At 34.3% G+C, this 12,333-nt stretch overlaps 1 protein-coding gene across 34 annotated transcripts in view; it reads left to right on the forward strand.

Annotated features, from left to right (window-relative positions):
- Nucleotides 1-12,333, forward strand: part of MPDZ (multiple PDZ domain crumbs cell polarity complex component) — a 176,497-nt gene that overhangs the window by 62,029 nt on the left and 102,135 nt on the right. For all 34 annotated transcript variants that reach the window (XM_034967135.3, XM_034967137.3, XM_057298754.2 and 31 more), the window contains 3 exons: nt 63-272; nt 2,539-2,653; nt 2,971-3,059. In XM_034967135.3, the coding sequence (XP_034823026.1) occupies nt 63-272; nt 2,539-2,653; nt 2,971-3,059 (414 nt within the window). The remainder of the gene's footprint in view (nt 1-62; nt 273-2,538; nt 2,654-2,970; nt 3,060-12,333) is intronic.

The raw sequence follows: 12,333 nt of genomic DNA on the forward strand, positions 1-12,333 counted from the left end.
TAGGATTTATCTGTTGCAGTTAAAATAATAATAGTCTAATTATTCAATATTGTTTTACTCAGCATGGGCGTTTATGCAGTGGAGACCACATTCTAAAGATTGGTGACACAGATCTAGCAGGAATGAGCAGTGAGCAAGTAGCACAAGTCCTTAGGCAATGTGGAAATAGAGTTAAGTTGATGATTGCAAGAGGTGCCATAGAAGAACGTACAGCACCCACTGCTTTGGGCATCACCCTCTCCTCATCCCCAACTTCAACACCAGAGTTGCGGGTAAGTAGTTAAGAGTAGTTAATGTGAAAGTCAGAGAAATAACACTTAGATGACGACAGTGATGTTTACTTAGAAACTAGACTTACTAATGTTCCTATATTAGTGCTAAAGAATGGAATGAAATTCAAATGTAGGGATGCTTTAGCACTAATGATATTTTATTAATCAGGAATAATGTGTAAAACAAATGAAAAATAGGTTGCTTAAACATGCTAGATTATTTTACATTTTTATTTAAGCAGCATATTTATGAGGATAATGTTTTAAAGTATGGGTAAAAGTTTAAAAATTATTTGGTACTGATACCTAAAATGTTTAATTCTGTCTTTTTCTCAGTTCGAAGACTCTCTGTAAGGTGGGTCATAGTTCTAATCATTCTCTTTCATCAGCCTTCCCATTAATATTTTTGTTTTTGTTTTGAATGTGTCGAGGTTGAGGAGTGGGGGCAGGCTTGGTGAGTATGAATAAGGCTTACTAAAACCTTTTAGTGTTATTGTTTTAAAGTATGTCTTAGAACTGTTACCAGATTTGTAATAAGTAGTCATTATTCTGACCCAGTTATATAATTTTTTAAACAAAAGTTATTCTTTTGGTGTTATAACAAAAACTTTATTCATATGCATAGCATTCCATCCTTGTCAACTTGATATGAAAAAAGCTAGAGAATTTCAAAATTATTGGAAAGTAGTGGGCATCTCAGCAGATTTACAGGTCGCAAGACTACAGAGGATAAATATCAACAAAATAATTTATCCAGAAATCTCTTAAATATTTAAGAATTACACCCAGTTTCTAGATAAGCCTTATAGTAAATACAAGTCCTATATTCTTTTCCCATAGATGTAAAAAAATCTATGTTTTGTTCTATTAAAGTTTTTTCTAAGCAGTTGCTACAAATTCTTTTTTAATATCCTAACCTCCTCCACAAGCCCTTTAAAACTTTATTAGAACACTTGTAATTTCCATGATTCTGTTGTTTTTAGGATTGAATTTGGTTGCTATTTTTTGCAAAGAGAAAGAAGTAAAGAATGCTTGTTTATGAAAGTGTTTAAATGGCATTCTTTTATGGTAAACAAAACATTTTATTCAGCGATATATAAATGAATGCAATACCGAAAACCACTTGATGTAATTGAAAGCTTAGAAAAATATCTGTTCTGTGCATATCATCATTTCTGAAGCTTGTGCCCCTTTTAAAACCATTCGATAGTCAAATTGCCACTCTCTAAAATAGCACTCGCATAAGTCTTATTAAAAATAGAAAACACATTTGTTTCAATTGAAGCAGATTTCATCCTGTCATTTTCTTGTAATTATCTAAACTTTAAACTTTTGCTAAGTTTGCACAGATAATTATGTGCAATGAAAAAAATAAATCAAACTTTACTGTAAAATTATATCTCATTTAAGTGGACTGTCAGAGTTTGTTTAAAGAAATTAGAAAACATCAGCTAGCCCCAACCTGACTGTCCATTAGAATCTATAGCTTTGATTTTTTTGTCCTCTTCTTAAGGTTCTCTGTAGGATCTGCTGACACCATGCTAATACATAGTACCAATAGCTTATTGATGATATATTGTACCAATCAACTAATGCTTAATTTTAGGGAGACTTGCTCTTCAGTCCAACATAGAATTTGTAACAACTCTACACATTAGAGAAGGTGGCATCTGAGAAACCCACTTTCAGTTATCATTCAGGATGCTGAATTATGAGGAATTATGAGGAATAATGAATTAAGACATGTAGAGTCTTAATTCTGAGTTACACACAAACTGCTCAATAAATGGTAGCTGGTCTAGTTGTTGTTATTCTTTTCCTGATAGACAGTTGACCAAAGTGATATTTTCTTTCCAGATGAAGTGGCAAAGCTAGATTTAACTTGTTGATCTGAATTCATAACATTAGTTCTTTCAGATGTACTGCATCCTGACTTCTCCAGAAATTAAGATGAGCCATCTCTGAAAATAGAATTTGCTAAAAAAAACCTGTTTGATTTAAAATTTATTGTACACAAACAATAATGTATTCTCTGATAAGGGAAGGTTCAACCTTATTCCTGATATCCCTTTCTGAGCAAAAATATGATGATGCCTATCCCTGTTTTCAGGATTAAAGGAATCGTCTCTGCTATAATTCTTTGCTAGAGAATTAAAGTAGGCCTGTGGCTTTATTTTATCATGGTTTTTTTGTTTGTTTGTTTGTTTTTTGTTTTTTGTTTTTTTTTACGTATTATTTCACTGTATATTTATTGATTTTATTTTAGGTTGATGCTTCTACTCAGAAAGGTGAAGAAAGTGAGACATTTGATGTAGAACTCACTAAAAATGTCCAAGGATTAGGAATTACCATTGCTGGCTACATTGGAGATAAAAAATTGGGTAATTTTAAACATTAAGTATTCTTTTAAACTTGACAATTACCTCTGATATCTATCTCTTATAAAATATTGAGTTGATATTACATGTTTCAGATTGTTAGATAAACTGGTTGAAAACTTCCTTAGGAATAATTTAGTGTAGGTGACTCTTATATTGTATTTAAGAGAGACAAAACAATTAACTTATTCTTTAGCCTGTGTTTCTACTAGATGATACGTATTTATTCTGAATTAGAGCTTTATAGTTGGAGAATCGAAGATGGATATTCTTTGAATGTGCTTTGAAAATTGTGAAAAATAAACTATTTCTAATCTTAGAACCTTCAGGAATCTTTGTAAAGAGCATTACAAAAAGCAGTGCCGTTGAGCATGATGGAAGAATCCAAATTGGAGACCAAATTATAGCAGTAAGTTACACATTTAACAATAGCTTTGTTAATTTTCATGGTTGAGAATTGTATTCTCCTAATTTACTTAGTTTTGAGAGCTAGAGTTAACTCTGTACTAATTTAAGCTTTTTTGGTGACTTGAGGCTATTATTACAATTACCCTTTCTGTTATTTTGTGGAAGTAAAATAAGGGCATTGGATATAAGCTTTACTCATCTCAGTTCCAAACGGGAGACTTCCTTCTTGAATAATTCCTGATATATCTAATTTCTGGTTGTAATGAATTTATTACATTAATATTACACTTAAACTTTCCTTGCAGATACTCCAAAGGTAGAGACCAGATGTCCAGTACCTTTAGGGTATTGGAATATGAATTAGGGATGCCTGCATTGTTTTTTTTTTTAATCAGCAGAATGATACTGTTATTGTTGGCTTTATGGCCGCGGCTGCTTTCAGCCCTGAGGATATATAAGAATGAAAAAAAAAAACAAAAAAACTAGCTTCTTGTAATTAGTTCAAGCTATCATTGTTATCGTTGTAACATCAATGTGTTTTAAACATGGCTATTCAAGGCACTGTACAGAAGAGCCCAACTTTAATTTCAGTGTTCAGTTGATACCGGACTCCCCAGACTGCAGCCTGAAACAGGAATTCAAGAGACCCTGCAACAAAACTTCCTTATCAAATAAGTTTAAGGGAAAACTGCCTACAATATAGTCTTGTATGAATTCACAGTGCACATAGAAAAATTGAAGACAGCTGGGCGTCTTCACTGAGCTGGTGGCTCATGCCTGTAATCCCAACACAGGCAGATCCTATCTCTAAAAAAAAAAAAAAAAAGAAAAAACAGAAAACAAATTGCTGAATTGCTGGGCATGATGTTGTCTGCCTGTAGTCCCAGCTACTTGGGAGGCCAAGGTGGGAGGATTCCTTGAGTCTGGGAGTTCAAGGCTATAGTGAGCTATGATTGCACCACTGCACTCCAGCCTGGGCAGCAGAATGAGATCTTGCCTCTAAAAAAAGACAAAAAAAAAAAAAAATCTGCAATAGAGAAACCTGTTTATCTGTTTTACCTTAGTGTTTACTAAACTTTTGTAATTGTGAGGTCTTTATTTTTCCAAACATATATTCATATTCTTTGAAAGACATCTTGAGGGAATGCTGATTTATCTTATTAGGTATTTGTTTATGCTTAAGTTTCTGTTGTTCCCTTAGAATCTTAATAATAGTGAGAAAGTAGGATATTAAGGTAGAGGAGTCCTTATTCATAGCAATATTATTCACACTCGCCACGACATGGAAGCAACCCAAATATCCATGAATGGATAAACAAAATGTGATATATATATATATCATATATACACATATATTGATATATATGTTGACATATATAGATATATAGACACATATTGCTATATATACACACATATTGATATATATATCAAAATGTGATATATATATATCCAATAGAATGTTATTCAGTCTTTAAAAATAAGGAAATCTTATCACATGCTTCAGCACTGAAAAACCTTGAGGACATTATGCTAAGTGAAATAAGTCACAAAAAGACAAATACTGTATGATTTCACTGATATGAAGTATCTAAAATAGACTTATAGAAACACAAAGTAGAATAGTGGCTCCCAGGGACTGGGGAGAGGGGAAATGAGGAGTTGTTCAATAGGTATATTTCTGCAGTTCTGCAAGATGAAAAAATTCTGGAGACTTGTTGCACAATGATGTGAATATACTTAGCACTATTGAATTGTACTATTCAAAATGGGTAAGATGGTAAATATTGTGTTTTTCTACCACGATTTTAAAAAATAGAGGAGTCCTTTATCTCTCCCTTTAAGTCCACATTATAACTCTGTGAGTCTTCTTGGGTTTTGTTCTGTGAAACTCCTACCTACACCTGTTCACCTCTTCAGATCTACACTAAAGATCAAGTTGTGCTTGCCACCTCATCTGGCTATATGCCTGAAGTGAGCTTTCTCTGTGTATCTCCATTTTACCATACAATGTAAATGAATTACTGTACATGTTTTTGTTTTGAGGGAAAGTGAAAGACAGAAGGAATACATACGGAGTCTAAATCCATATCTGATGCTGAATTACAAATTGAAAGCATAGCTAATTTACTCTTTTTTCTCCTAAGTAATCTATATTAATCAATTAGAAAACTTTTTTAAAAATAAGCTTGATTGAAATGTAATTCACACACCATACAATTCACCCATTTAAAATGAACAGTGCAGTAGCTTTTAGTATATTCACAGAGTTGTGCATTCATTACCGTGGTGAATTTTAGAACATTTTTCAGTACCCTAAAAACATTTTCAGTACCCCTTAGCAGTCACTTTCTCCCCCATTCTCCCAGTCCTGGGCAACCACCAATCTACTTTCTGTCTCTATGGATTTGCCTATTCTGGATATTTCCTGTAAATGGAATCATACAAGATGTGGTTCTTTGTGACTGACTCCTTTCACTTAGCATAATGCTTTCAAGTTTCATCTGTATTGTAGCATGTTTCAGTCTTCATTTCCCTTTATTGCTGAATAATATTCCTTTATATGGATATACCATATTTTATTTACCCATTCATCAATTGATGGACATTTGGGTTGTTTCTACTTTTTAGCTGTTATGAATAATGCTGCTGTGAACATTCATGTACAAGCTTTTATGTACATATATGTTTTCATTTTTCTTGGGTGTATACTTAGGAGTGGAATTGCTGAATCTTATGATAATTCTGTGTTTTACCAGTTACCAAATGCCCTGATTCAGTTTCTTCACTTACAAAGTTGGGATAAGGAAACTTCTCTTGTGTGATATTCAGGAAAATCAAATGAGTATTTTATTGACAATATCTGATAGCAGATATCTGATAGCAGTTTAATAATTAAGCAGATATTATTTATTGAGGGCCTATCATTGAAAGAGTCTCATGATAACTTCCCCCTAAATTTGTCATTATCTTCATTCTTATATAAGTGGAATCTCAAATATAATTCCTCTTAGGCAAGGTCAGTGATGAAGGAAATTGTTGATGCAAAGGTGGAAGAATCTTTTCTCTGAATTGTTTTCTTGCTTTCAATAAAATCACTTGACTTCACTCATCAATAATCTGATTTTTAATTTTTAGCAAACATTCTTTTACTTCAAAGATATAAGCATTTTAAATTCCTGGAGAACATCATGCAATGCTTTTGAACATGTATTAATTTTTTACTAAATATCACCATCTTGTGGACTTTTGAGATATTTGCAGTAATGTTCTTCACATCCAGTTGCATTTTCACAACTGCAGTCTTTGTTATTTGTTCGATTTTTGTTTTGACAGCAGCTATTAGGAGTATAATCTATTTTTATTTTGTAGTTGTTGAAGTGATGAGATTAAGAAATTATTTCTTACTATTTTGAAGACTTATTTTGTAACTTAAAAATATTTTGTTATAAGGTTCTTGTTTTACACATTGTGTTCTGTGGACCCCTGGGTCAACAGGGTTTCACTGTAGGCATTACAGCGACAAGGAATAGACTGAATGTCTCCATTTTTCCCATTTCATATGCTGGTATTCTTTAAATAATTTGACTATTTGACAAAAGGAGTCTGTTGTTTTTTCAAAAAGTTGAACAAACTTGTCATTAGATAAAAACACTCATTCTTTTTAGTTTGATATTCAATATGCTAAAAGCAGTAGGAAATTATAATTGATAAAAATTATTAAATAAGCATATAAATAAGGAAAAGTGTCAAACGTTGCCTTTGGTTTTCTGTGACTGTGTTCATAGATTGAAGTTCTCTCTTTATACGTATAGGATATGTTGGAGGAGGCCCTGGCAACCTAGGTTGAGTATGCTCAGGGGCCAGATTTTGTAAGTTGTTCCAACTAGTATTTCTCCCCTGTAATTGTTGCTGTTAATTGCAGTGTCTGCAGTGCACACTACGAGGATGTTGGCTCTCTTCTTTTTTTTTTTTTTTTTTTTTTTTAAACCTTGACCAGGTGGTCTTGAACTCCTGGGCTTGACAGATCCTCTCGCCTCTGCCTACCAAAGTGCTGTGATTACAGGTATGAGCCAGCGCACCTGGCCTGGATCTCTTCTTTTCATGAGATAGCACATAGGCAATTTGCTGCCATTATACTACCTAGTTCTACTGCACTCTTCTCTGTGGTACCATGGGTTCTGAACTGACTTCTTGACTCTCTTGTGATAAAGGGGAACCAGAGCTAACCAGGACCCCTTAGGCTTCGTGACTTTGGCTCATATGTAGCATGGGTGTGATTATATTGAACAAAAACCTCTCCCACAAAAGCCTTGGAGATTTTTATGTTTATTACTCACTTCTTTACTCTTTTAATAACCAGCTTCTGAGTATCTTCCCAGTACAAAGTGCCATGTGGTATAATTCTTGGAAAATAGATCTTATTTCCATAATACAGATGAAGGTAACTAAGACATTTGAACAGAAGTCTAGGTTTAAAAGTTCATGACTGTTCCATTATAGCAGTTTCTTCTGTGCTAGTATTATTCTCTGTCATTTGAGTAAGGAATACATTTTAAAATCCAAGTCATCAGGTTCAGAAGATAAAGGAAAAAAACACATTTTTTAAACATATTTTAAGTTGTTATTAAATAAACAAAATCATACACATTAGATTTTTCTAAATAAAACTTCACTTTTAGATAGAATTGAACAATAAAAATTTTTTGCAGATAAAAAACAGCCTAAAGTTCTATGCATTTTATGAATTTTCATGGAGCCCCAACATGGAGATTTTTGCCATTTTTTTCCTTTATTACTGTGAGAGTAAATAACGTGTTCATTTATTTTACATTAATTTTTGTCTTTAAGGTTTAAAGAATATAAAATTTGAACATGGTTAAAAAGCCTTCTCATAGAAACCACTCATAATAGCCACTAATAATAGTTTATGGTTTAAAATTTAGAAAAATTCTATGTATGTATATTTAAATAGCATCATATTATGTTTGCCTATACCTTTTTATTTTACTTAAAAATTTACCTGGGAAAGCACATGTAGGTCTGTTGTGATATATTGAAGCAGGCTTAATCATGGATCGTTATGTTGTTTACAGTTTGTTGTTACAGACAGATTATTACATACTACCTTATATTTCTTTTAAGGACATGAAACATTTAAATTCTATTTTGTTGCTGTAATACTATTATTTAGATTTGAATTTTACTTATTTTGTTGCTCAGCACTGTATCTTGTATACTACAGATTTCTTAGTTTGAATTTTAAATCCAATTAAACTCATTTGGCTGGAGTGTTTTGAGTAAACTTTAGAGAAAGAGAATGTTTTAGTGGACTTTCTAAACTTTTTGTCTCTGAGAACCTCTTGTGTTGACTTCTTATATTTTGACTAGTTGGTGATAACAAATATGTTGGACAAAGAGGATTTATTAGGTATAATCTTAACTTAAAAAATTTTGTCATCAACTGCCCCTTTTAATTTTTTTTTTTTTTTTTTGAGACGGAGTCTCGCTCAGTCGCCCAGGCTGGAGTGCAGTGGCGCGATCTCGGCTCACTGCAAGCTCCGCCTCCCGGGTTCACGCCATTCTCCTGCCTCAGCCTCCCGAGTAGCTGGGACTACAGGCGCCCGCCACCACGCCCGGCTAATTTTTTGTATTTTTAGTAGAGACGGGGTTTCACCGTGTTAGCCAGGATGGTCTCGATCTCCTGACCTTGTGATCCGCCCGCCTCGGCCTCCCAAAGCCCCTTTTAATTTTTAATGGGGAAGGTTCTTCCCTTTCCCCTAGAAGAACTCTTAGGCAAGTCTTCATGTCTTGGGGTATTCTTGTAGAGTAAGTTATCCTGTGGCCAATCAAAATAATCAGACACAGTTGCAAATTAGTAATAAAATTTTTCCCATACTAAATAATAGTCTAATTTCAAATGAACCCTCTGGCATATTAGAAGCCCACTATGAACTGATGGCTTACCTAGAGATAGAGGGTATATCACTCAGTCTGTCTCTCTCCGCCTAATTTTTCTTTTCTGCCCACACCTTATTTTGGCTTTTATGGTGTAAAAGTTGAGAGAAGAGAAGGAAGAAGGAAGGGGCATTTTGTCTGACTGCTGAAAGATGGCTTTGTGCTAAGTGAGCCTGGCAGATGTTCAGAACTGACTATCTCTGAGGGTTTCTTCTTGGGCTCTTGGAAGATTCCAATGGAGGTATATATATTTGGCTTAATTTTCCATGAATAACAGATGATGGATTTTTAATGTAGCTGACTCTTCTTCCCACTGGCCCCTGATTTCTCCGCAGTCTGTTTCATAGATTGTCTCTTTTGAGTCCCATCATTCCCTTGGAGTCCTGTAGTAGGTTTCAAAATGACTTGAGCCTGGCTCACTCCTGTGTGGTCTATGCCCAGACAAAGTCAGGGAGGCGAGCAGCTCCCAACATAACAGAAGTTTCCTCTGGCTCCACTGTCAAAGCAGCTAAACAACCTCTTCCTTATCCTCCTGATGGCATTAGACACAATCTGCTGCATTGCCTCTTCTGCAGGTGACTTTGGACTTGAAGTCAAGGGGGAAATACCTGGGTGGGTAGGGTATATAGCATTCTTTCCTCTTAAAAAAAAAAAACTTCCTCTTAAGTTTTTCTTAACATTTAACAACACTTAGCTCTTTTATGCCTTGAATGTGTGTGAATTGTAGTTCTTTACCACCTAGTTTAAATTTCCGCTTGGTGGCCCTTTTTACAACTTGCTTTGGTATAGGATATTAATAATCATAGCATCTCAAGCACAATTTCTGTTTTCTCATACATCACACTAAGTATAAGATTCTTGGTTTGTAATTTCTTTTCCACAATTGTACAGATAACCTAGTCTCTCTCTTTGCTGCCTAGAGGCTGGTAGATCTTTTTTCTTTTTATCTTTGAAATATAAGAATTTTACCAGGATACATTCAGATGTGAGTTTTTTTTTTTTTGTAATTTCTCATCATTTTCTGTTTTTTCATGTGCCTTTTTGATTTGTAGAGTTGGGTAAGTTTCCCTTCTCCCTAATCCTTTCTTTGATTTTTTCCCCCTCATTTATCATCTTCTCCTTATAATTTCTTTTATTAGTGTGTTGGATTTCCTAGATCAGCCTATGAGTCTCCAGCCTTGTTTCTGATCATTTTTTATCGGTTTATTCTTTTCCTCTGAGCTATGGGAAAATTGCATGCATGACCTGGACTTTGTTTTTGCAGTACTTAAAATCTTGTTGACTGCCTTCATTGTAAGTTTTCTTTTTCTTTTTTTTGGGGGGTAGATACTTGTTTCTTCTTTGTAATTCCTGCTTCCATAAATACAAGGAAATGTGAACTATTTTGATAGTAAGTTTCAGGAAATATCTTTTTTCCTGTTCACTGCAATAACAACTTCATAGGAAGATACATGCACCGATCTTCAGTGTGCAACCTGCTTTTGGACCGTGATATCTTATTTCACATTCCATGACCCTTGGTCATTCTCAAAAATAACTGGGCTTATACAGATAGAAGTTGAGATGGGTTCTGCTGCAGATTGTATGGTTTTTTTCCAGATGATTTAGGAATTGACAAAGTGACAGGGAAGGGGAAAGTTTAAATTTAGTGTAGCTTCACTTGATTCATTTGTAGATTAACAAAATGAAGAGGAAACCAGTGGTAGAGGATCACACTGGGGGATTTTGCCTGTTTTTGTTTTCTGTGTTTGCTCTGATAGCCAGGAGTTATTTGGAGTTGTGTGTGTGCTTGTATGCACACGTGTGGTTAAGGTAATTTTTATTACAAATAAAGTAATTCTGTGCTATTACATACAACCCAGCTTAGTATGGCTTTTAGTACTTGGTGTGTTTCTTGGAGTTACTGGTTAGGATCCACATATACCATCTGACTGCCTCATTTAATGAGAGGGTGTTTTTTGTTTTTTGCTGAAGTTTCTTCTTACAGACCAGACAGGCTATTCCCACACATACAGAGATTCAGTTGGCCTGCCTTTGATCTGGCCATGCGCAGACCAATTCTAGTAGAAATTCCTCCAAGTTGCTGGTCTAAGGACCTTGGTGCTTCTTTGGTTTCCAGTTTTGTTGCAGTGTTTTCTCTGTTCTATTTTGTTAGTTTTTCTAACAGGGAATCAGCAGGGTGGAGATAGGGAGAAAGAACAGAGCCAGATACTTATGTTCAAGTCACCATCTAGCTCAGAAGTATCATAGAAGGTTTAAGGAACTGACAGAGTATGAGATTTTCATCTAGATCAGAGGTTTCTGGATTTTTGATTGAATATTCCCTCTAGTAAAAATAACTACTCATTTTCCCTCTTTCTTCCTCACTATATATTCATATATATTGTTGTTATATATATTATATATATATCCTATATAAACTTAGACATTATATGCTGTTTACATATGTGTACATATACATAATTACATATATACACACCTACATATACACATATTTACAAAGCAAATGAGTTTTTAAAATGTTTATTTAGAGGTTTTATTATATTCTTTCAGAAACCTTTGCAGTAAGGGTACTCCATCTTGGAGACAACTGATCTAGGTCTTTTTTAAAAAAAATATTTATTTATGTAAGACAGGGTCTCACTCTGATGCCCAGGCTGGAATGCACTGGCATGATCATGGCTCACTGCAGCCTTTTGAACCTTCTGGGCTTAAGTGATCCTCTCAACTCAGCCTCCTGAGTAGATGGGATTACAATCATGTGCCAATACGCCTGGGTAATTTTTCTGTTTTTTATAGAGACAGGGTTTCAGCATGTTGCCCAGGCTGGCCTCAAACTGTTGGGCTCAAGCAGTCCTTCTGCCTCAGCCTCCCAAAGTGCTGGGATTACTAGGCATTAGCCACTGCGCCCAGCCTTGATCTAGATCTTATAATTTTCACATATTTACTAAGTTAGTAAACATCTGAATTACAAGATTTAGATTATAAAATCCAGATCTTTTCTAACTTAGTAAACATTTGAGTGCCTAATATGGCCCCACTATGCTTGGAAAAGCATTACACGTACAGTCATTTTATAGTCATTTTGCAATTCTAAGGAATATTAATGACTTTGAATTTCAGCATTAAATTTATTGCTCTGCTTTTTCAAATTGTTTTTGCTGTGATTTTATGAATTAAACAACGTGTTGTTAAAATTTATATTTATCTACCTCAGAATATGATTTGCTTTACAAATAAGTTTTTGACCTATGAGCCAATGGCTCTATATTTTAATATCTATAGTATGGACAGCACCATGTTTTGATGACACTACTATA

Source organism: Pan paniscus, chromosome 11 (genome assembly GCF_029289425.2).
Source record: "Pan paniscus chromosome 11, NHGRI_mPanPan1-v2.0_pri, whole genome shotgun sequence".
NCBI lineage: Eukaryota > Metazoa > Chordata > Mammalia > Primates > Hominidae > Pan > Pan paniscus.